Raw genomic sequence first — 26,556 nt, 5'->3', positions numbered from 1 at the left:
CCTCATTCGTTATTCTCAGATTTTGGCTGCAAAAATGTCCTACTCCATTTGAATTCATAGTATTTTGGTCATTGGTCGTGGTATTCATTTATCTCATTATTCTTCATGTTGTTGTGTTTTTAACAGATGATGAATCTATGACCGAAGAATCCCAGAAGAGGGAATTGGACAACCTAGACCCCATTGTACAATACTGCGGGAATACGACGGTCTGCAGAAGAACACAACTGCTTTCGTACTTTGGTGGGGTCAACACTGAAGCCAACTTATGCGAGGAAAACGCAGAAGCCATCTGTGACAACTGCGAAAGCGCCAATGTAAGCAAACAATTGTATTTCAATTTGACCTAGTCAACCAAACCCGTTTGTCTGTGTCAATACTGAATCCGTACAACTTTTCTTCTGTGTCCCACACAAAAAAAAGGTGACATGATCGTCCATCCCGAAGTCTGAAGGAAGTGGAGCTATGAGTTCCCAGGCAGGTGCTGCTGCTACCGGCTGAAATCCAGGCTTCAGTACCATAACTATCCGCCAGACCAACCAGCAACCCTTCCTAAAACCAGCAGAATAGGATTTATTTAATCACGTGTAGTTGAAACTCTCCTCTGTCTAAAATAGACCATAGAGCCAAGACACAATGTTCAATCCTTTTAGTCACATACGACACTATAGGGGGAGATTAAATCTTTGATAGGAATACATTTAATAGTCTAATCGCCATGTCTGGAAAATATTGTGTCACTCCCATTGGGAAGGTCTGGATGCTAGTATATTGATACCACAGCATTGCTTGGCTTAGATGGTAACGTTTTTTTTGTGGGGGTGGTGGCCTGACTGTCTTCTGTGTGCAATTTGCTGTGTTATGTAGGCCTATTGATTTTAATAAATGGCCTTAATGTTTGTTCGATAACCCCTTTGAGGAATGGCATGGCAGTGGCACTATCTTTTAATTATCTTCCTCCTATTAGAGCACAAGTGAGAGATTTGTGAAACATAATCAAAACAAACTAAACTAAATAGAATGGGAGAAATTTACTACAGGTTTAAAAATTATAATCATTTTCTTGCCTTTATCTTAAATCAAAGAGTATCTAAGTGCCTTACAGCTTATATAACTAATGTTTAAGATGTAAATTATTTACTTTGATTCCAAGTGATAATGAAGTCTTTATCTTTCAAACTTGTTTGTTTGTTTGTTTTTTTACCTCTTATTTAGTTAAAGTGTTAGGGTTAGGGTTAGACAATAGCAAAACAAATTAGAATTGAGATATAACTAAATGAAAAGTAACGTAAAACGTATAGCTTGCAACAAAAAAAAAGGTAATTTTAATGTAGCGTTTGATAAATCTCCTTTGGTTAACCGTTCTTTTGACTTCTGCCCCATTTTATTTTTTTATTTTGTGAGTTTAACTCGAGTAACGTCCATAAGCGTCTTTGAGCATTTAGAAAAGCGCAATAAAAAAATGATCAATTATTATCATTATACACAACTGACTTAATAGGCGGTCCAACTTTATAGGTAAACAAGGAAGTGATGGAATACAACTAAGATGAAATAATCAATAGAAAGTTGCGGGTTTCATAGATATCCTATATGCTATAAAATGTCGGGTTTGCCCTCGGGAAGGCGGGAGGAAAATAGCTCCAGTCCGGGTGCGTTCCATTGAGCATGGATTATGGTTTGATATGAACTCACCTTTGGGATTAGGACAGACGCGGCAACTTCTGCGGTGAGGTCGGGATCTTCGTGTTATCCGAGAGGGTTCGGAAAGTGATCGATCGACTTCCATTCCTCGATTAGGATGGCGTTCACCTGAGTGGACGCGGTCGGTCCGAATTAAAGCGCGCCCCCGTGCGCTTCAGAGAGTTCGTCGGGTGTTTTTAACAGAAATATATATATATAATATCTAAAACTAACTAAATACAAAAACATTTAAAGAAATGTAGGAAACGATACTCTACTGGTGAAAAAAATATATATAAATCAACACTTGGTATAATAATCGCCCATATAAGTGTCTCTGTAGCTATTTTCCTTGTTGAGCGGCTGGTGGCACGGCCCATATTATACCAACAGGTGTGAGTAGGATCAGCCATTACAAAAAAATTAAAAAATCTAGATCAGTCTACCGGCCTACACAGTGGAGTGTTACAGTTGCTTATCTATCCATCGCTGTAGGTGTCACGGTGAACAAGGTCCCCTGAGTCGAGTGAGCCCCAAGAGAGGCTCGTGGCTGGACTGCCAGGAATGCAGCTTGAACGTCCTGGTTCCATCTGTTAAGGCCTTCCTGCAGGAGGATAATATGGAAATTCATGCATGTAAATCTGAAAAGTAGAATCCGTGTAAGAGAAAGCACATCCAGAAACACCAAAATGTCGTCAGTTTCAAGAAGAATATTATTGTATAATACTAGCATTACATTATAATATAAAGCATAGATCAGAAGACGGCATTCGATTTTGTGCCCCGTCTCACAATAGGTTTGGCCGAGGTCGGAATGAAATAGTAGACCTCATGAACAGCATTAGCATCAAGAGCGAAACACGTTTGAATCTCAATTACAAACTTATAATTAAGAAATAGACAACGTCTCACCTTAGAAATCCAACCCTCATACGATGCTGCAGCCACGTTCTCGACCGTGGCGGTCAGTAGGAAGCGAGTGGGAGTGACTTTAATGAACATACTGGAACTCAGGAGGTCAACATGGTACAAACATTCCCAAACGCTGTGCAGGCGTGGGAGGATCGCCCGTTGTGACCGTTGAAGCTCTAGATGGCGACATATCTGCCCAGCGGGCCGACCGTGGCTGAGCCGGTAAAGGGGGGTAACGGGGGCGCCGCCCATCCATAGGGGCGCCTATATGGCAGCATTGGTTTAGGAGTCTGCAGCTTAGCTGAATACACTTCTGGCAACCCGTCTACCACAGCAAGATCTGGCAACCCGTCTACCACAGCAAGATCTGGCAACCCGTCTACCACAGCAAGATCTGGCAACCCGTCTACCACAGCAAGATCTGGCAACCCGTCTACCACAGCAAGATCTGGCAACCCGTCTACCACAGCAAGATCTGGCAACCCGTCTACCACAGCAAGATCTGGCAACCCGTCTACCACACCAAGATCTGGCAACCCGTCTAGCCCACCAGGATCTGGCAACCTGTCTACCACAGCAAGATCTGGCAACCTGTCGTTTAAAGGCATTTTCAGGCACATGTCTTTGCTACCAACTCTTCTGCCCATAAAGTACATTCATCTGGGTCCGCACACATTTGGTTTCAAAACAAAATCATACGATATTGACAAAGCTATTTAGTTTTACAGCTCCTCTGTTAAAAATGGATAGGTTGTGTTGTCGGGTGATTTCAACACACTGTATGCAGCGACAAGAAAAATATGAAACGTCCGAATATTCCTCTATGCGTGTTGAAACAGAACCACATTTTTAAACACACATCTCTTGTATTGACACATATTTCCTTTAATTCAAACAAACAATGCTTCCATGGTACATAAAACCCACCCCGGATATACTGTAGAATCCAAATAGCAAATGTTAGTTCCATAATTCATAATTCCATAAACATAGCAGAAAAGAAACAGGAATAATTAATCATATGTGTTGCATGCAGTACATAATGCAAGTGTCCTCTCTGTCCTCAATGCATGGCGATGCATTTAGAGCCAGACGTCGCCAACATAACTTAAGGAAGTCCCTCTCCACAAGGTTACAATTGATGTGCTTCCGATAAAACAAAGAAAAAAGTATCTGCTTGTAACCGTTTGACCAGCAGAACAGCACAAAGTGTTCCTGTCTTCGATCCAGAGCCAGAGTTCATTATTGCAGTATTTCTATTGCAAAGCTAAAAAAGAAAAAAAACATGATCGAGATTTGAGCAGGAACGGGTCTGTGGAAGACTTAATCTGTCCATCTTCTTTGTCCTCTTTGCCGCCATCCTTAATTTGCCTCTTCTCATTCCTCTTCCCCTCCTCCTTCCTCCTCCTGCTCTTCCTCCCCCTCTTCAACTCCTTCCATTTCCTCCTCCTCCTCTCCTCCTCCTTCCGTCTCTTTCTCTTCTCCTTCGCCTGCCTCTTTCTCCTCTTCTCCTACTCCCTCCTCTTCTCCACCTACTCCCTCATCTCCTACTCCCTCATCTCCTACTCCCTCATCTCCTACTACCTTCTCCTCTCCCACTCCCTCCTCCTCTCCCACTCCCTCCTCCTCTCCCACTCCCTCCTCCTCTCCCACTCCCTCCTCTTTCTCCCCCTCTTCTCCTTCCTCCTCATCCACCTCTTCTCCTCCCTCCTCCTCCTCTTTTCCTTCCTCCTCATCCAACTCTTCTCCTCCCTCCTCCTCCTCTTTCCCCACCTCTTCTCCTCCCTCTTCCTCCTCCTCCTCCTCTTTGGCTGTGCCGGCCGGCTCCACCTTCTGGCTCTCGGGGGCCGCAGCTAGGCTGTGTGCAGGGGCCAGAGGGAGCTCCACCTCTGGGCAGGCGGCGGCGGCCGCTGGCTCCTCTGGTTCCCCCGAGGCTGGAGGGTCTGGAGACGCCGGGCTCTGTTGGACCTCAGGGGGCGGGAGGTCCTCTGGGGCCTGCAGCTCAGCAGGAGATGCCGGGGCCACCGGATTGTCAAGGGCCCCTATTGCCTCAGGGGCCCCTAGTTCCTCCGAGGCCGATTCGTCCCCCGGAGATGCCGGGGGCGGTTGGTTCTCCGGGGCAAACAGATCCACTGGGGCCAGTAGGTCTTCGAGGGCCGGCGTCTCTTCAGGAGCCGGGGGGACCCCGCTCTCCCCCGGGCCCCCGCTGGGGGGCTCCTCAGGGCAGACGGTCGGAGGGTTCTCCTTCTCAGGCGTGTTCTGCTCCTGCTTCACCGCGTCCGGAAGGGCCCCGCCCCCTCCGGTGCCCGTCGCCTTGGAGACTCCCTTCTCCTCCGTGCCGCTCCCCTCGTCCTTCTGCTCGGCGGCGGTTGCGGTTGCTCCTCCTCTTCCTCCTCTTTCCTCCGTCTCCATCATCTCCTCCTCCTCTTCCTCCATGGGAGGGATCCCCGAATCTCCGGCGGGGAGCTGGGTCGGGGCGGCCGCGTTGCCGTCGGCCCCGACGACGGGGCCCGCGCCTCCCTCTGCGGCCTCCTCCTCCTCCTCCTCTTCCTCTATCTCGTCCTCCAGGGGGGGGATCATGCGCTCCTCTCGCCCCCCGGGGAACAGCGTGTCGGGGTACACCGTCTTCACCTGCTCCTCGAAGTAGTCCTCCAGGTAGAGGCCGGCGCTGCCCACCTCCGACGTCACCTGGGGAGGGAGGAGCAGGAGGAGTTAAGACCCCCCGCACCGGACCCACGGCTCCAAAGGGAGAAACAAGCCCCCCCTTCCCCCCCCCCCCCCCGTGGAGCTAGGCCCCGCCCACGAGCAACGTCTAAAGAAATGGATTCTGCTCGACACGTTTTCCCTTTTAGTTTAAAGGGCTGTTCTGCTGCTCTCGTACGTCTACTTCACTCGATATACATTCACACTTTAGACACATTTAGCAGACGCTTTTATCCAAAGCGACTCACAATAAGTACATTTGTCAGAAGAAAGAGGAAAAAAAACAGCATATCTGTCAGTAGATGTTCATAGAACCAAGAGCCAAGCACTAACAATCACTAGGTTAACCCGTTCCCCGTACACAACAAAGACAATTAGGATAAGACGCTACAGAATCTCACGTGCACACCGTCCAGCCGACCCGTTTGCTTAACTGTGTTGGCTGCTGGTACCTTGTAGTACTTGGCACAGTTGGAGAAGATGAGCCGGACGTCGGTGATGAACTGGTCGGGCGCCACGTAGCGCGTGTCCCCCGGAGACCGGGACTCCAGCCTCCGCTTCACGATGGAGAGGTCCATGGGCGTCTTGATCAGCTCCTTGTAGCGCCTCGTCTCCTGCGTGGGGGGAGGGGGGAGGACACAGACAGGGGGTGTGTGTTAGAATATACTGTAGAGGAGACACTGAAGCCTCTTGGGTCTGTCTGGTATGGATGTGGGGTCGTGGGAGATTTGTGACTTATAAGCTGTAGTTATTCAATTATTTGTTCATTTATTTGTTCATTTTCAAATATGGATGAATGTTGGTTTTTTTTAAGTGTAAAAAGTCCCTTGAAAAGGTGACTTATTATACCGGCAGCCAGGTGTGAGTGTGATTAGCCGTTTTGAAACTCTGCGTCGTGACATCACAAGTGGGCGTGTCCACCTAGATGCATGCTGGATAGATCGTCTACCAGCCTAGCCAGTGGACTGCAGCCAACATTGCTCGACTATCCGGCTAATCACACTCGTGGCAACATGGCACCTGGTGGTATAATATGTCACCTTTAAAGTTCTCTGTACCCATGCTAACGCTAACTGTGCATAGCTAAAGCAGCTAACGCTAACGGAAGGGCTGTGGTACCGATGGCGCGGCGGCCTGCTGGAAGTCGGCGCTGAAGTCGTTGACGAACAGCCGGAGCAGCAGACGCTCGCACTTCTAGAACAACCCGGGAGAAAGAAGAACAGGTCAGGACCGGTTCGGCGGTTCTCCTCCGTGGGTTGAACATCACAATGACACCGAAATTAATTAGTCTAATGTCTTTCTAGATTGTCATAGACATAACATCAGTAACAAACAACGCATTCTAATTCTAGTAACTTATTACTAGAATTACTATTATAATTATTAAGCCAGGTTTAATGTGTGTATGCACATGCAACAGGGCCATGGGAGTACACATTAATAAATAATAATAAGTAAGGATTCCCTCAGTTGTTTCTTCTTCAGTATTTCCATTAACTGTTCAAACGTTTACTAAATGGTTGCTCCTGGATGTGACGGCCGTGGTGAGGGAGGTGAGCCTAGCATACCCGTCTGTCCACCGGGGGGAGGGAGGGGTCTTCTGTGGGGGGGGCGGTGTCGTCGCAGTCGTACCGCATCTCGGGAGAGACCAGGTCCCGGCAGAACGAGCAGAACCACTCGCCACTAGAGGGAGGCAGAGAGAGAGACAGGGTTTGATAGCGCTACGAAGGGAGGGAGGGAGGGAGGGAGGGAGGGAGGGAGGGAGGGAGGGAGGGAGGGAGGGAGGGAGGGAGGGAGGGTTTGATAGCGATCCAAAGGGGGAGAGAGAGAGAGAGAGCGAGAGAGAGCGCGAGAGCGAGAGAGATTAATAGCGCTCCAAAGGAAAGGAGAGAGAGAGATGAGAGGGAGAGAGAGAGAGAGATGAGAGGGAGGGAGAGAGAGAGAGAGATGAGAGGGAGGGAGAGAGAGACGAGAGGGAGGCAGAGAGAGATGAGAGGGAGGGAGAGAGAGAGAGATGAGAGGGAGGCAGAGAGAGATGAGAGGGAGGGAGAGAGAGAGAGATGAGAGGGAGGCAGAGGTTCTGGTAGCGCTCCGGAGGGAGGGAGAGTAAACTGAGTGAGTGAATGTGTATAGAGCGTTTAGTGTTTAGTGCGTTTAGCGTCTAGTGTGCGTGTTACCTTGGTGACTCGTGCAGCGTGGGGATGTGGCAGGCCAGGTGGTACACCTTGGGACACTTATCACAGCAGAGCAGCTCTCCTCCGTTCTGACACACCGCACACCAGTCCTCGTTGGGGTCGTCCTCCGGCCCCGTCCTCTTCTCCCCCCCCACCGCCACCGCCGCCGCCGCCGCCACCGCCACCGCCGCCACCGCCACTTCCAGTGGTCGGGGCGGCTCTTCTTGTCCGGTCATGGGGTCGGAGGTCGGGATCTGCTCTTGGGGTGGGTCCGGCTGTATGGGGCCCTGGGATTGGGCCCCTGTGCTGCTGTCCGGCAAACTGGCCCCCACTGTAGACTGAACCTGGGGGCCACAAAGAAGAAAATACAAACATGAGACTGCAGCGCCGACACTGGGGGGAAGACGTCAAGAAGGGTACAAAAAGTAGCACTTTAACTTGGACGTTATTATTTTTAGCATCACTACGGTTGGTTTTTACTGCCTAGATGGATGGACTGCATATATAAACCAGGGGCGACTCAAAGCGCTTTACAATTATTGCCAAACATTCACACACCGACAGCGGTGTCAGCCACGCGACGTGACAGCCAGCTCATCAGGAGAAGTTTTGGGTGAGGTTTCTTGCTCAGTAACACCTCGACACTCACGCTAGGAAGAGCCCGGGAACGAACCAGCAGCCTCCCGGTCAGTAGTCAACCCGCTCTACCTCCCGAGCCACATGTCGCCCGGCCGTCACTGCTAAGATGGCCTTTGAAACACCTTGACATCTTTACTAGGAAAGTGAGTGCCATCAAATAGGCTAGTTGCAGCTCAAACGACAGGGGGGGGTGGTGCAAGTCATTCTGGGTAATGTAGTTAAACCACCCAGAAAAGGAGTCCGGCATGACCATAATATTAAACGTATTAATACGGAGAGACAGACGGCATCTCGAGAAGGACGGTAACAGGGGCGCCGTGGGTTAGGAGCCCTAACCACACCTTCTGTGAAGAAGGAGCCAAAGCAAGCCGAGGATCAAATACAGGAGTCATACCCTCAGGGAGCCACCAGGGGGAAACAAGGATTCCTACTCGGATACAAAGAGGGACCACTATCAGCGCTGAACAAACAACGACGAGAGGTCCAAGTGTTTGTGCGGCAAGATCTCCAAGAAGTAGAGAGGACTCAATATCCACCAGTCTAGGATGAAATGCAAGTAGCTACTGCAAGCACCACAATGCACAAGTCTATCGACCTGGTGAGACTATTTTTAGGAGACGGTTTAGGAGATTGGTTGCGGTCAACCAGGGACACCCATCTGACTTATTACCTTGTATCATTATAATTATATATATTAAAATATATATAATGATTATATACATGTCTGTGGTGCACTAGGAACCCATATTGTTTAGAAAACATATATGTAGGTAAATATTATTATTTTTGTTTTGTCAATCATCAAGTTCCTGTCTGGAATTAATTACAATTAAGGCAATTAGCAGACACTTTTATCCAAAGCAACTTAAATTAATTAATTAACATTAGTTAATACACGCAGTGACACACAGACGGCAGAGTGGACAGTCAGCGACAGCCAGCTCGTCAGGAGCAGTTAGGGTTAAGTGTTTTGCTCAGGGACACATCAGCACTCAGCTGGGGGGAGCTGGGGATCGAACTAGCAACCTTTCGGTTACAAGATTACTGCTCGACCTCCTGAGCTAAGCCGACTTATTCATCCAAGACATTTGATCTCTAATTTTTTCTGTTGGGTTGTCAATAGTTTGGTATCATTATTGTTCAGGGCTGACTGACATTTAACTATACAATGATTTAAAATATTGTATAATTTCAACTATGATGAATAAATAAATAGTAATTGCCAAATATCCAGGTGATGTCATTTATTACATTTTTACATGACATAAGTAGAAAAACAATAGAATGTTATAATAGCCTAGTTCTGTACAAACATAAGCATTTAGTAAAAAATCTTTCCGGCATACAAAATATCTCACCATGTCCAAAAAAGTACAACTTAAATTATAAGTTATATAATTAAAATAATTATGCATTGAGCAAGCACCTGGCAGCTACAATTAGATAGCAGCAATTTTTTGGCTAGCAGCTAGTGAGACCAAGGTAGCTGCTAGGATTCACAATGAGCTAGCACCTGGCAGTCCCACCTAGCTAGAAGCTAAGAGCAGCAACAAGCTACAACGTAGCGGTCACACTGAGCTAGCATCTAGCTCGTAGTATAAACAAGTTAACAGTCACAAAAGGCTCACTGCTAGCAGTCCCACCCAGTTAGCACCCACGATAACTACAACCCAGTAGCTAGCGTCTAGACACTACAACGAGCTAGCAGCAACTATGAGGTAGCAGGGATAACTAGCTAACCGCTAGCAGTAACACCAAGGTAACGGCTAGCTGGGGGGGTTATTCTCTTACAAAGTGGACATCGTCTTCGTCCTCCGGCTCGTCCTTGATGATGATGATGGGCCCGGGGGACGCTCTTCGGCGGCGCTTGGACGCCGGTGGCGTCGCAGGCTCCGACACGTACGGCTTCGCCCACGAAGTGGTCCTTTAAGATAAAGACAGCACACATTAATACACTACGTACTCTGATACTTAGACACGGATACACCATCCACACACCCACACCCACTAGTCTTAAGTATTATGTATTACTAGTTAGTAATTAGAAAAAGTATTAAGCTTGAGCATGTCTGCTTCAGAGCAGGATTCAATAAGCACCTTGACACACGGATGTGATACATGAACCACACTTTTAGTTTGTAGATTCGGTGAGATTCGCTTTGACTAGTGGATTTCATGTGATGGTTTCCTGATCACCATATTTCCGCAAACCCCACTTAAAACGTTAAACTGTCATTTAGAAGACTCGTTTAGCTGGCTGTTTTACGTCATTTGTGCTGCGTTGTCAGCGCGTTAGGGTTAAGGGGATGTTTTTACTTTGAGAAGGCAACTTGTATATGAAATGTGATTCATAAGAGTCAACCGCTGCTTGTTGGCTAAGGGAACGCTGACTATGTTTCTGGATGCATTAACCCAGCTGTCCAGACCAAGGGCGATGGGTACTTTACTAGACAGCTTCTGTTTCGATACGCTAAAGACATCAAGTTATAAACTAGGTGCTTTGAAACCCACTCAAAACAATTCACAAATAACTACAGAACAAGATTAAAGAAAACCAACGTCAAAAAAGGTAAAATCACATTAAATCATTGAAAGTCGGCAGAGTGGTCCAGTGTCACCAAACCCAGAAAGCACACATTAACAGTTCCATGATTGAAAGGAGGCGTTGGTCGTTGTGGAACTCACCCTGCTCCCCGTTCTGATGACGAGGGCTTCGACGCTGGCGAGATCTGTCTTGCTTGTGCTTTAGAGAAGAAGAGAAGGTCAAAAGGTCAATAGATGAACGGTGACATCGTCACAGAGCACTCATACTCTCATTTATTCCTCAGCAATTTTGTTTTTAGTTTATTATCAATGCCGTGTGGTTGTGTATGATGATCATGTGTATGTTGATGACCTTCGCCTTGACATAAGAATTTTACCTTCAATGAAAGTTTGACACATTTGATAACACACAAAACTTTCACCACCGCTAATGTGTTTATGTGTGTGTTGGTTTTCCTGAAGGTCCTGGCACATCGATCCTTTAGCCTGTTTGGTGACTGGTTGCATTTAGCTAAAAGCTTTCTGTCGTACATTAGAGAAATCACACCCTGACATAGCAAGCTAGTCTTAATTGTGTTGTGAGTGTTGTGGGTCTATCGTTGGGGGTGACCAGCTACGCATTACGTATTTTGTGCATGGTGTACATCCACGAGACAGAAGTGGGTGTTTGTGTGTGTGTGTGGAGTTGTACGTTGTGCGTCCTGGCACTTAATGTACAGACCTATTGTATGTTGCACGTCCTGGCACTTAATATACAGACTTATTGTATGTTGTACGTCCTGGTACTTAAAAACATTGTACTTGGCATCGTGAAGCATCTTATCCTCGCTATCTTTGTTGTGTATGGGGAATGGGTTAACATGACAATTGAAAGTACGGTAAGCACTTGTTTTTATGAACATGCTTTCTGAAACCGACGGCAATATGTCGTTGTTTCTCTTTCTTCCGACAAATGTAGTAATTGTAGGTCGCTTGGGATAAAAGCATGTGCTAAACGCCCCGAATGCAAAGTGTAAACGTAGAAGGGAGTTGGGTGGAGAGCGGGTGGGGGCGTACCGTTGCGGTCGGCGGCGGCGGAGGCGTGGCTGGGGTCGCTGTAGCTGGGCTTGGGGATGGAGATGGTGATGGAGGGGGGCGCTCCGCCGGGCTCGCTGCGCTTCAGGAAGGACGGGTCGCTCAGGGCCCGCTGGAACCACACACACACACACCAGGGCAGCCGTCAACACGTGGAGCTCTGAGGGCCAGGCGGGCCGTTGTGGCGTCGCGGCGGACCCACTCGCGGGAGTGCAAGCTCACATGTGCAAAATGTCGGCCCGCCCGGTGCCTCAACATTTTTCAAGTAACGAATATATGCTTTATAATATTTCAATTTAGCAAAATGCCCCCAAAAGGAACATATTGAACTGAAGACATTCAATGCGTATGTATTCAGACGTCAGATGATATGGGCTCACATGCATCAGTACGTTAGCTCCTATTTGTTAGCACGCTAGCAATGAGCTCCATTAGCACGCAAGACCATCAACCCCTGTGCTAGCGCATGGGGGACAGCGGACCGAGCGCAGTGACGCCATGGAGCCCGCTAGCTCCATGGCGTCACTGCGATCGGTCCGCTGATCCCCATGCGCTAGCACAGGCATAGCATAGCTACCTGCCTGTTAGCATTATTAGCATGCTAACAGGCCAGATACAAACCACGCCTGGAGTTACACTCTACCGAAGTATGGGACATGATTTGGGGGGGGGGGTCCGTACCTGGTGAAGCAGGGCCTGCGTGGCCGACCCAGAGGACAGGGTGGGGGGGTACCGGGAGGCCCCCTGCATGGTGTCCATGGGCTTGGGCGGGAAGCCGGAGCTGTGGATCAGTTCCCGTAGGGACTGGAGGCAAAGAGGTCAAAGGTCAGGTTTGACCTACACGCGCTGAGACGATTGTGTACATCCATTAATCTCTGATCCTTCTATGCCGCAGTCAACCTCCTAGCCATTCATCCATCCATCCAACTGTCCCTCCCTCCATCATCATCCTTTCTTCGCCATCCATCCATCCATCCATCCATGTTCCCTTTATCCAATCGACAAACTGTCCCTCACTCCATCATCATCATCATCCATTCATCTCTGATCCTAGGGAACGGAACCGCCGGGGTCAAAGGTTAGGTTTGACCGACACGCCAAGGCTATTGTGGACATCCATTCATCCATTCATCATTTTCGATCAAACCGTCATCCTCCCATCAGTACATCCACTTTTCACCCCATCAATCCATCCAACCGCTTCTCACCACATCATCATCATCCATCCACCCTCCCTCCCTCCCTCCCCTCCCCGTCCGTCCGCCTCCCTACCTGCGGGGGGAACCCGGTGTTGTGGAGCATGGAGGAGCTGGGGCTGCGCGGGTTGGGGTGGGGCCCCCCGTACTTGCTCCTCTGCTGGGCCAGGCTGGGGGGCATCTGGGAGGGGGACGAGCCGCCCGGGATGGGCCTGGTGGGGGGGGGCGGGCCGGGGGGCCCCTGGGGGGGGCCCGGGACCCTGACGTTCTGGTACCACGACCAGTGGTTGGGGACGGGCGGGCGGTTGGGCTGCTGGGCCAACTTCTCCACCTGACGTAGAGCATTGGACTACAGTACAGTTATATACAGTTATATACTGTACAGGACACAGACTACAGTACAGTTATAGTTGTATACAATACAGGAGACACACAGACTACAGTACAGTTATAGAGCTATATACTGTACAGCAGGCATGTCCAAAGTCCGGCCCGCGGGCCAATCTTGGCACGGGGTTATATTTGATATGGCCCGCGGCTCCAGTACGAAAATGTATTATTTATGGCCCGCCAGCCCGCAACCGTTGCAATTTCTCTTTTCACCACATGGTGGCAGCACCAATCTGGCGCTAGCCACATTGCATGGACGTATTCCTACTATCAACTCATACATTTAACTTATCTTGATTGGGCTTTATATTCAATCAATTAATAAATGTAAGTACAACTCACTAGTATATCAGTTAAATCAACTTATACATTTAAGTAATCTTGATTGGGCTTTATATTCAATCAGTTCATAAACGTGAGTACAACTCACTCTCTCTGAAATGCAATTAATTTGTATGCGAAGATATGACGGGAGAGGAATTCGGCTCTCGAGGTATTTACATTTTTCAAATATGTCCCCCTTTGAAAAAAGTTTGGACACCCCTGCTGTACAGGATACACAGACTACAGTACAGTTATATAGTTATATACTGTACAGGAGACACATGCCGTGTTCCAATACCCGTACTATCCGTACTTACTAGCCAAATTTTGAGTACGTAGTTCCTTTCAATTCAGATCCGGCGAAAAGAAGTATACTTCAAGGACCCGGATGTCGTACTCAAAACGTGCTAATCGTGAAGTGTGGATCGAAGGACACTTTCCGTACTCAATGGCAGCCATCTTAGCTAAGTAGCGGAAGAGGCGGAGCCAGGCTGAGCGCTCAACTCAAAAAAATGGATACCGAAGGGACAGCGCCTGCAGCTCCTTCACCATACGAATGTAAGTTTTGTCGTGTTACATATTCATATTTATTACATTTTACAATCTGAATAGTTTTTTTTAGGCGGCTGACGCGATCGTCATTTCCGGTAAGTGCACCACGGAGTACTCGATTTGGATCAGCACTCACATCTGGAAAATCTACATACTCAGTGAGTACGGATAGTATACTTCCTTTAAGTATACTCATGGAAGTACGGGTATTGGAACACGGCAACAGACTACAGTACAAGCCGGTAGCCTGGCTGGTAGCAGCCGGGCTGGCAGCCTCCTGCCTAAAGGAACAGCCGGTAAGCAGAACAGCCTGGCCGGTAGCACCCTGCCTAAAGGAACAGCCGGTAAGCAGAACAGCCTGGCCGGTAGCACCCTGCCTAAAGGAACAGCCGGTAAGCAGAACAGCCTGGCCGGTAGCACCCTGCCTAAAGGAACAGCCGGTAAGAAGAACAGCCTGGCCGGTAGCACCCTGCCTAAAGGAACAGCCGGTAAGCAGAACAGCCTGGCCGGTAGCACCCTGCCTAAAGGAACAGCCGGTAAGCAGAACAGCCTGGCCGGTAGCACCCTGCCTAAAGAGAGAGAGAGAGAAGGGTTCTACCTGCATCTGCAGCTGGGCGAGGGTGCTCTGGCGCTGCTGCTGGCTGGCGGCCGACAGACTCCCCGACGACCCCTCCCCTCTCGGGGGCATGGGGGGGTTGGCCACGGGCTGGCGGCCAGGGGCCCTCTCCACCAGCAGAGAACCTGGAGGGAAACGCGCCTTTAAACACTCAGCGCTCGTCGTCAAGATCGCCGTGAACTTCAGCTCACAGAACTGATTTATCTGTTCAGGTCTTTGTTTGGTTTCAGTTTTCTCCATCGTTAATCTCAGTCGTATCATCTCGTCTCTCAAATCATTTCAGCTAGTCTCCGTTTTATCACACCGGTTTCATCTCAACCTTTCAAGTAATCGACCATTATTAGCATTATCATTATTTAACAGAATAATGAGTTAGCACAGTGTGAAACAGAGATAATGAGTTAGCACAAAGATAATGAGTTAGCACAGTGTGTAACAGATATAACAAGTTAGCACAAAGATAATGAGTTAGCAAAGTGTGTAACAGAGAGATAATGAGTAAGCACAGAGATAGTTAGCCCGGTGTGAAAAAGAGATAATGAGCTAACCCGGTGTGTATGAGATAATGAGCTAGCCCGGTGTGTAACACAGAGATTATGAGTTTGCCTGGTGTGTAACACAGATAATGAGTTAGACCGTGTGAAACACAGATATAATGAGTTAGAACAGAGATAATAAATTAGATTGGTGTGTTACACAGATAATGAGTTAGCCCAGTGTGAAACACCGAGATAATGAGTTAGCCTGGTGTGAAGCAGAGATAATGAGTTAGCACAGAGATAAAGAGTTAGACCGGTATGTAACACAGAGATACTGAGTTAGCACAGAGATACTTAACCCGGTGTGAAAAAGAGATAATAAGATAGCCCGGTGTGTAACACCGAGATAATGAGTTAGCCCTGTGTGAAACAGAGATAATGAGTTAGCACAGAGATAATGAGCTAGCCTGGTGTGCAACAGAGATAATGAGTTAGACCGTGTGTAACACAGAGATGATGAGCTAGCCTGGTGTGCAACAGAGACAATGAGTTAGACCGTGTGTAACACAGAGATGATGAGCTAGCCTGGTGTGCAACAGAGACAATGAGTTAGACCGTGTGTAACACAGAGATGATGAGTTAGCACAGAGATAATGAGCTAGCCTGGTGTGCAACAGAGTTAAACCGGTGTGTAACACAGAGATAATGAGTTAGCCTGGTGTGGAACAGAGATAAAGAGTTAGACCGCTGTGTAACACAGAGATAATGAGCTAGCCCGGTGTGTAACACAGAGATAATGAGCTAGCCCGGTGTGTAACACAGAGATAATGAGCTAGCCCGTGGTGTGAGACGCGGCGGTTCTTACCCAGGTCGACGTTGGAGGCCCAGAAGCCCGAGCGACACTGGAAGCGGACCGAGCTCTGGGGCACGATGGACGGGTTGCAGTTGGCCCGCATCAGGTAGTGGATCTGGAACAGGATCTGAGACCGAGAAAACTACAGTCAGCATGCAAGGTCAGAGGCGGAGAACACGACCTCCGGCGCATCCCTCAGACTACACACCGAGGCAGTGGTACCCAACCCTTTAATGGCCTGTGACCGCTTCTTAGGTCGTAGGTCATGATTAATAGGTCATAGGTCAAGAGACCCCAACATTGTCACCCCAGCCAACATCCGTCTGTAATATCAATGTTACGTTTACATGCAGGGCATTTAGCCAACGGTTTTATCCAAAGTGACTTACAATAAGTACATTTGGCAGAATAAGGAGAAACAACAATACATTGCTGTCTGTAAAGTAAGGATGTTCACAGAACCAAGTGCCAAACATTTACAATTTCTAGGTTAACCCGTTCCCCGTACTCAACAAAGACAGCTAGGAGAAGATGCTACACAATGCCAAGCACGGTTTTTAAGTGCCAGGACGTACAACATACAATAAGTGTGTGCGAGGGGTGTGGGGGTAGGGCTATACAGAGTCACGGTGAGCTCTGCCCGGACTGACAGCAGCTCTACGGTGAGTGGGGGTGGGCGTGGGGGTGGGTACTCACCAGTCTCTTGCAGTACAGGAGGGCCGTGGTGCTGTGGCTGGAGGTGGCCCACTTGGTGAAGCGGATGACGTGGTCCAGGTGCCTGGTCAGGGAGGAGACCTCGTCCTGCTGCTTCTTGAGCCCGATCTCGTGGTCCTTGGTCAAGGTCTGAAGACATCCACAGAACGCGTACCACGGACGTTACAGTGGGGTTAACCAGGGGGGAGGAAGTCGGGTTCTAACTAACAATTAATCACCACGCGAATAATTTTGAATAATTGTTTTAGTATATACTACACGTGAACACTTTTTGCCGGGATTTACTTACGTTTTTTTTATTAGCGTGACGAGACGACCGTCACGCGCAGGAAAACAATATCCCGAGTTCTCAATCATGTGATATTGCCCAATATCCCGAGATAGCGAACCAATCAAACTGCGCCATCTTAGGAGGTTCACGTGTAGCATATACTAATGTTCTTTATACCATACATATTTATGTATGCATGGGACACAAAACAGCGATAAATGCTCTGGATGTCTGTCAGGTTTGAGAAAACCACAGGATGTTATACATACCGAGACATGTTTGGGTATTTTAAAAGTGGACATTGTGTGATTTTATTAATACAAGTCACTGGATGTTGTGTGTCATGTTGCAATGTGCATCACTAGATATTGTGTTATGTTGTAATGTGACTGACTGGATATCGTCTTGTTTGTTGCTTAATGCTTTAATGTGAGCCGCAGTGTCAGTGAAACGGTCACAGTGTCAATAAAGGTTTGGACGGACCTCCAGCTGGTTGACCAGGATCTTGCCCTTGCGGTTGATCTCCATGATCAGACTGCAGATGGACTTCTTGATCTCGTTGGTCACCAGCTTGCGGTTCTCGTCCACCTGCTGCAGCCTGGGAGCAGAACAATATATTAAAGACCAATGGTTCCCCCCTGCAGTACTCCAAAGAACCACCCCCTAGGGGGTACTTTGGAGTACTGCAGGAGGTACTCCTGAAAATGCTTGTAAAAAGTACAGATTTAAAAATAAAAAACTCTAAGAACTCTAATATATGTTGGAGGGGGTACACTAGTAGAAAAGGTTAGAGAAACAACGATATATAGACATAGGAAACACAATGCCCGTCCTTCTAACACCATGTACTTATTTAGAGGAAGTCATTTTGCAGACGCTCTTGTCCAAACGACAATACGCAATCAAAACAAAAGCGGAGCAGCAAAATGGGTTTCTAAAAACGTAAAACATCTGGACAGAACGAGGTAGCATTCGGCGTGAAAAACCATTTGAATACCTTAATTCGAAATAGTTTGTGCGTGGCTGATTATGGATGACTGCATGCATAAATGAAGGGAATTTAGTCTTTCTGAGTGTCGGTTACCCAGAGCTGATGCAGGTGGACACCTCCTCGATGGCTTTCCTCTTCTGCTGTAGCTGCTGGGTCATGTTCTCCAGGTACTGCCGGTGGTTCCTGTACGCGTCCTCCAGGAACTGGTAGCTGCAGAGAACCACACCGAGAGTCAACACGCAGCTTAGGTACCATTGAAGCTGGTAGCTGCAGAGAACCACACAATGGATCAACAGAACCACACCATGGATCAACACCCGGCTAATGAATGAAGCATTTTATTAATCCTTGACGGGAAATTAAAGAGCAGACGGTATAATAAAAAATAAATAAAAAAACGTTGTAATTCTATATATGTAATTGAAATCTGAAAATAACTTTGTGTAAGAGTATAATATGTGATGCTTCATGAAACTAAAACCTTGATCCTACTAGAGCCATTGTAAACAACATAAAATGCTATAGTGGTTAATCTGACTTTTACAGTTGGCCGCTGTGTGTCTGGACTCTGTACTGACAGAGAAAGTCAAAAAAGTTGTGAAAACAATCCATTTTGAAGACCATTCACAATCCTATTTAAGATATATGAAGCCCTAAAATACTGATGGTTGGATTTTAGACTTTTTAAGGACCCACGGAGACCCTGATGAATACAATCCCCCTTTTGGTCCAACTCAGGCAGACCCGTGAGTGAAGGTGAGGTATAAAGATGCAGGCGGAGGACGGCGTACTTGTGGTCTTTGTGTTTGAGCAGCTGGCAGTCCCTACAGGTGAGGCGGTCGCACGTCTCGCAGAAGAGCTTCAGGGGCTCCTGCTTGTGGACGTCGCAGAACACGGGCCGCTGGGTCGACATCCCCACCGCCTCTGGAAGCGCGCAGCCAATTAGAAGGCCAGACGTTAGACACATTGAAGACACAGCAATCAACAAGGTGTGGAGAAATCATTGTGGTCCGTTCTTGACCCCCTTACGCATGCAAGGAACCCTCATATTCGTACCGCTGGTACGAATATGAGGGTTCCTTGCCCTTGCATGCGTAAGGGGGTCAAGATCCTTTACAGAGGCCTCGTCCCAACATGGATTACGGGTCTGCTACGTTTATGTACCAGGGCACAAGAGGTAAGGGAGTTTTGTCTCCCTCCCTCTGGGGGGACAGGGTCACGGGGGGTGTCATACATATACGGCCTGTTAAGCCCTTTGAGACTGTACCTGTGATTAAGGGCTATATAAATACAAATCAATCAAAGTGAACTTGTTGAGTTCAGATAAATCTACAAACCTGTGCCCTGGTAGATTAAAGGCACAGACCCATAATCTGTGTAACAGGTGTTCAGCCTGTGATTACACCTGTGTGAAGATTGGTCTATTAGGGAATATCACAGATGGTGGCAACTTCAACATTGAAACCCGATCTCTCCATAGTCCTGCTGTCAAGACACAACTGAGAAAATGTTTGATGGAGCCAGTAGTGGTTAATTTAGGGACAGGCAAGTCTATGCGCCGCTCCAATACGATCACATAACTAGTTAATTTACTACACAGGCAAAGAACATCACAAACATGTGCTTCGCTGCGTTCATTAATGGTCGCAGCTCGAAAGTTAGAATAGGAAAAACGTCATCTCCCACCTACGTGCGTTCGAGCTACCGAGTCGGAAAAACATGGATGCTCACGCTTAACTACGAGAATATATACTCGTATCGGCAGATACTCAAGTTCAGGATCGGAATCAGGACGGAAAAAAATGGTATCGTAACATCTCTATTGATAATTGACGGTATATTACCTGGGGACATCTCCTCCTTCTGCCGTATGGTGTGATCTCTGGTGAACTTGACCCTCTGGTGGGCCTCGATGCAGGTGACACACAGGAACTCCACGCACTCCACGCAGTAGCCCGTGGCCTCCGTGTTGTCGTCGCAGCTCATACACACCTGGACGGGAGCGGAGGAACAGGTGTGAGCCCACCTCATGTCTCAACAGCCCCCTGGTCACCATGGAAACCAGGTGGAGACCCCAACCACGTGAAGACCCCAACCAGGTGAAGACCCCACCCAGGTGAAGACCCCAACCAGGTGAAGACCCCAACCAGGTGAAGACCCCAACCAGGTGAAGACCCCAACCAGGTGAAGACCCCACCCAGGTGAAGACCCCACCCAGGTGAAGACCCCAACCAGGTGAAGACCCCAACCAGGTGAAGACCCCACCCAGGTGAAGACCCCACCCAGGTGAAGACCCCACCCAGGTGAAGACCCCAACCAGGTGAAGACCCCACCCAGGTAAACACCCCAACTAACCACTGCAGGCAAGGGGCCGACTGACCTGGCTGTTTTTTTCCACCGTGCTGCTCGGCATCTCCGCAGAGTCCTTGACGAAGAAGTTGTCCAACACGTCCATCTCCCAGCATTCCTGTCTGCAGACTGGACAGCGGATAGCGCCCACTAGTGGAAGGGGGAGAGACACGCACACGATGAGGCACGGAAGGCACATCTTTCGCTGGTCACATGCTTTGTGTTCTCCTCACGAACGCACTGGTTGGACCGTTTAAAAACCGCAAACACTGTTCCTAGACCAGAGGACAGTTCACCATGGCCGCACAGCATACAAAGATTACAATATTAACCATAGTGATGAACATAAACCGATTTGTAGTTGTAATTTATTTGTTCTCGATTTAGACATTTTTTAAAATCGATTATTTCCACTAAAAAAAAAAATATTAAAATAAAGAAGCATAATCAGTCATTGTAATCTAGAAGCGAGTATGCCTAAATGTACATGCTCTTTTACATTTGTCCATGTTATGATTATTACTTTTATGCTGCAAGTTTAGCTCAGGAACAATACTATACAATGGTTGATTCCCTTTTTGCTAGTTAAAGCACAATGAAATGGTTAATTCAATTTGAAAGGGTTCATTCAAAATAATATTAAGGTATTTTTGTCATCTGCATGTATTATTGAATCGATATCGAAGCAATTGGATCAAATCGAAATCGAATCTATTCAAGACCTAAAGAATCTAATTGAAAGGTACCTGGCAATACCCAGCCCTACCGATTTGATTTGTGTTTCTCTTGCTTACAGTTAGGGGTGGGAATCTCTATTGGCACCTCACGATTCGATTCCAATTATGAGGTCAACGATTAGATTCTGAAGCGATTATCGATGCATCTCGATGCATCTTGATGCAATTTTTTTATGCACATTTCCAAGCGTGATTTTCAAAAATATATGTATGCATCTGGGTTTGCTACTCAGAGTTTGCTAATCACTTCCACTTTTGTGATGATGATCATTAAAGACATCAACAGATGAATTAACTTATCTTTCATAAGAGAGAAAGCTTTTGTCACAAATATGACTTTCTATGAATTAACCATGCAATAATCAATGTAGCTTGCATTATAACACAATATATATAATATGGAAGCATGCAAAAAATAGGTTTCAGTTTTATTTTATTTCTAATCTTTCTTTACTATGTAATTAAAGGAAAAGCTGCTCTTGAATTAGGAGTTCTTGTGTCTGGCTGTGAGTTTTCGCGCATGCTATGCGTAGGCTGAATCGCAATCGTGTCAAGACAAATCAGATTGGCCAATACAAACTGAAGATAAATTCAATAATTTTAAATTGTTGATTACAATTCAAAAGGTTTGATTCAATGGGAAACAAATCCTTGGACTTTATAGTGTCTAACTGGTCTGACACCAAGACCCTCAGGATGCAAATGTATACTTGAGTGAACAAGAACTCGTCACGCAATCACACAACATTACTAGAATGGTTTACTGGAAACCAAGCCTCACGACTGGTCATCTCTGATCCAGAGGTTCGACAACGCCTAGCCAAGTCTGGGGGGAGATCCCATCCACTGGTCATCTCTGATCCAGAGGTGCGACAATGCCAAGCCAAGTCTAGTGGGAGATCCCCCAGTGCCTACACCGGAAACCAGCCTGAGCACCGACAGAGTTACGCAGAGTTTCCCATTTTGTTTTGGAGATATCCTTTCATGGCTGCAGCACGACAACATTGTAAAATCCAACCAGAGCAAGTATAACGCGACTGATACAAAGAGAATTGGAGTCAGCTTAAACCACGAGGCCTCCATCTGTTAGGGCCTCTACAGAGAGAGAGAGAGACAGAGAGGAGTAGGGCCCCTAGAGACAGAGAGAGAGAGAGAGAGAGGGGGGGGGGTTGGGCGATGGCACATGTGGTGAAGTGTGAGAGCTTTCTTCAAGTGGGGCAGGGCCGGTATGTATCCTGTGTGTCTCGCAGTGTGGGCAAACCAGCCCGAGAGTCTGGGCTTCCGAGCAAAGCCAGCTAATTACAAAGCACCCTGCCCTGCCCTAAACAACGGCCTCACGAAATTGCAATTCGACTGGACACAACATTTAAATGGCTGTTTGGAGGTGTATCCTGCAAGCTCGTAAAACAGCCAAAGCAGTGCAAGAATAAGGTTCAGTGAAGCTCCAGCCTCGGTGAACAGCGTATGGATTATATAAAATACAGATTAACGTATTTTTATTGCACGTGTAAGAATTTGAAGCAACTAGCGGTAAGGTTGCAGATTGTGGCCTGTATTGTGTGTGCCAAATCGGTACTTCCCAAATGATGACATCATCGATGACAGCATCGAGTGTCAAGGGATGAGATACCTTTAGAGTTATGATTAGTGTGTAAATGTAAAACTATTGGTCACAGCTTAATAAAGGTAAAGTGCCTTCTACATTGAAGATCACTCAATATTTAACCGTTCTACTAAGGGAATAAATATATTCAACCAATCACAATCATGTATCTTTGTCAAAATCACCATGGACACTGTATGCTATAAGATATGGCCAAAGTCACAGCCCATTTATGTTTCTCAACACACAGTCCTCCTATTGGATCCATAATGGTGAACTACATTTATATACCAAAAGAATGATAGCCTACTTTCAGTGATTGAAAAGGGAAACAACGAAAAATGTGAGTTCCCAAAGCATGGATGCATTTACGATTTTTACACTTTGGGTTCAAAAGTGTGAAAAACTCGGCTCGACTAGGCTCTACGAGGCATTGCCACAAGAAGGTCTAGTATCTAGGAGACGTACTCATTCCATATACAACAATGCTCATCACAACACTATTACACAACAACGGTACTCAAAAAGAATCACAAAGAAGTCAAAGCCATTGGGACATGGCTACGGACCTCCTTCAAAGAACCATCAACCGAAAACACATTTTATCAAAACATGTTCTGTCTAGAGCCGTTTGTCCACTCTTCTGTACAAACATGGCGGAGCAACAATGCGGACCCCATGGGATAAGACCCCATGGGAGAGGACCCCATGGGATAAGACCCCACGGGAGAGGACCCAATGGGAGATGAGCCCATGGGAGGGGACCCCATGGGAGGTGACCCTCACAGATTTTGTGATATGTGCACATTTGTGGAATATGTCCTGAGAAAATAGTGAAAAAACATTGCCCAAAAAATCGGTTATTTGGGGTATAACTTGGTGGTGTAGACGGTGATGCTACAATCTCATTTATATACCTAGTCAGGCTACAAAATTACCTTCTTGAATGTAGCCTTTTAACATGCAGGATTTGATAATCCACTGATCAATGAAGGGTTTTGCTTTTTTTTTTTCTGCCAAATGCTCAATTCCATCATCCAATGGCTGTTGGCAGGTCACGTGTGTAGTCGATTTGGAAGCATTTAAAGGCAATTCATTATAGCAAGTCGTTCTGTTACAGCGGTCGTATATGAATAGTACAATAACCTTACAGGGTTAGGATAGTGAGTTGGTCAGAGCGTTTGACTGCCATCTGTCCACAATCTACCGTAAGGCAACCTTCAGTAAAAAATAAACGCCTCACCCTGCTTCTTCATGAAATAGATCCATTTCCCTTTGAATTCGCGTCTGCAAAATATGTCCCTGACTAAATAGTAACTTTAAAGGACGTAGGCAAAGGCAATGCATAGACACAGCCCAGAACAGCTCTGCCCTACAAAGGCAAAGTGCAGTAACTACGTATTTTGTCAAAATTGAGTTCAGACTGAAAATGGGTTTTATAACACCTTCTTTGTCTTGAGACAAAAACTATTTTTCTTCCTATAAAAGGTATTAATTGAGAGTATCACCACTATAGTACCTGAAACAGGTTTGGCCGGCCAGTATGAATACTTTGAAGGCATTTTTCAAAGTTTCAATGTTGGCGTAGTTACTGCACTTTGCCTTTGTAGGGCTAGCATCTCCATTAACATGTAGATGGGTGTGAAAGGTGATTCGTTCAAAGTAAATATTTGACCCACAGAAATTACACTTCCTAATAATACACTACCCCAAACACTGTAACAAATAGTAATAATATCCGTAATTTTCACAGCATTTTTGCACTTGAATCAACCTTGGTTGGTACCACTACCACTTGAACACTTTACTACAGCTCATTACTTATTACCACTGTCTTGGTTTCTCTTATTATTACTTACTTTATTTTGTTATTATTATTTATTATTGTGATCTATGCGTCTACTTATTTTTACTCATATTTATTTACTGTATCTTGTATTGTTGCTGCTGTGTGGCTGTGGAGGAACCAAGCCTTAGAAATGTACTCCTGTATACTTAAGATGTTAAGAGTGATTCTGATTCGGTCTTACTTGGTTTGTTGTGGTCCACTTGGAACTGGGGGTCCCGCCGCGGGTCTGCGGTCCTGAAGGGGGGCGGCAGACATCTCTTGCAGAAGGAGTGCAGGCAGGGAAGGATCTTGGGCTCTCTGTTGTTCAGACTCAGTTTGCAGATGGGACAAGTGTCCATGAGCCCGAAATTGGCCCCCAGCTGCTTCAGCCTCTCCTCCTCAGCCGGCAGACTCTCCGCCTCGTTCTCCACGATGATCACAATGTCGTCATTGTCCACATTTTCCGAGTTTTCATCCATTTTGCTGGATGTTGTGTGTCCTGTGTTGTATCGACTATTTTTCCAGCGATAATCAATGAGGCTGCACGTCGCCTTTGGAAACAAGCGATTGTTTACAAAGCTAAACAATATGACGAAATGAACACGTTATGGATCCCATAATTGACGCCTTAATGGGTTCCCCTGCGGACGTTTCTTGTCTCTGAACAACATAATAACGTGAAAGATAACCGAAATAACATCTAATACCTCTGAATAATAGCATCCACTTCTCTCCGTTCAGATGCTACGTTAGCTTCGCTAGCTTTCTTTAAAACTTGAAATAACGAGCACATCGATCACCTTAAACCACGTTCCTCGGGCTTCAATAGTACTTCTATGCTGTACGTTTAACTGGAACCATGACGAGTGTTTAATTATTGAAGTTATAGTCGATATTTAATCTAATAATGGATGAGTGAAATGCTAACTTCTAAACACAGAGGTTTTCCCCTTCTTCTTCTCTTATTTTAATTGGTAGCCGACACTCATCATATCGCCACGTTACCGCCTCCCACTGGACTGGAGTGGAGTTCATTCGATTTACTGGCTCCTAAATAAATTCACAAATATTTAAATATATTTAGTTAGATAACCTCAATTAAATCGATTTCTTTATTTCTGAATTTAAAATCAGAATTCTGATATTAAATTCAGAATTGCGTTTTTAAAGTCAAAACTCTTCATTCTGTTTTTAAAAAGAATTCTGAGATTGAAGTCAGAACTCAGAAATAATCGGAGTTCTGAATAATATTAATCACATGTTGCCCTTATCCTCTTCCGTACTAATTCCAGCAATGTTGAGAATAAGCTTCTTCTTCTTCTTCTTCTTCTTCTTCTTCTTCTTCTTCTTCCTCTTTTAGTTTTTTTTGGAAGTGCACAACAGCTTTTATAGGTCTGAAAATAATCATAAATCAGGGATCCTAATACTCTTATTTACATTTACATTTAGGGCATTTAGCGGACGCTTTTATCCAAAACAACTGACAATAAGTACATTTGTCAGAAGAGAAACAATATATTGCTGTCTGTACAGAAAGATATTCATGGGCCAAGCACCAACAATCACAAGGTTAACCCATTACATGAATACAACAAAGATAGAAGTACTGTAACTCATATTGAACAACATCCACAAACCAAAACAAGTAAATCAAAACAACAAACAAACTATTACTTACATTCTATCAGTTTTTGAAATCTTTAGAAACTGAAAAAACGAAATTAAAGAAGTCATCCCCTGACAGTTTACTTAATCATTAACTCATTTGTAGCCTTATTTTAATATTGCTCTATGATCTCTGAACATCCAACAATTGATGGACCCGGGATGTGAAACCGGATGACAAGGGAGCGAATCTGAATAATGAATATGTGACAAAATGTCATAACCTGTGATTCATAAACTTGGTGTGGCCAATTTGACC

At 46.3% G+C, this 26,556-nt stretch overlaps 1 protein-coding gene across 1 annotated transcript; it reads right to left on the bottom strand.

Moving 5' to 3' along the window:
* Window positions 1-4,386: 4,386 nt before the first annotated feature.
* trim24 (tripartite motif containing 24) lies at window positions 4,387-25,641 on the bottom strand (the record flags this gene model as incomplete). The annotated part of the gene is made up of 19 exons (XM_056579021.1): window positions 24,835-25,641; window positions 20,496-20,614; window positions 19,960-20,107; window positions 18,907-19,039; window positions 18,209-18,325; window positions 17,608-17,722; window positions 16,836-16,982; window positions 16,152-16,266; window positions 14,790-14,932; window positions 13,002-13,256; window positions 12,411-12,533; window positions 11,712-11,841; window positions 10,797-10,854; window positions 9,903-10,035; window positions 7,476-7,816; window positions 6,867-6,981; window positions 6,418-6,492; window positions 5,751-5,912; window positions 4,387-5,283 (listed from the first exon to the last, which is right to left on the bottom strand). Coding segments are annotated over exons 1-19 (3,603 nt in total), but the record flags the coding sequence as incomplete, so codon positions are not given.
* Window positions 25,642-26,556: the final 915 nt, after the last annotated feature.

The sequence above is a fragment of the Gadus chalcogrammus genome, chromosome 19, assembly GCF_026213295.1.
Source record: "Gadus chalcogrammus isolate NIFS_2021 chromosome 19, NIFS_Gcha_1.0, whole genome shotgun sequence".
Taxonomy (NCBI): domain Eukaryota; kingdom Metazoa; phylum Chordata; class Actinopteri; order Gadiformes; family Gadidae; genus Gadus; species Gadus chalcogrammus.
Note: the sequence above shows the minus strand (reverse complement) of the source record. Positions and strands in the feature narration are given on the sequence as shown.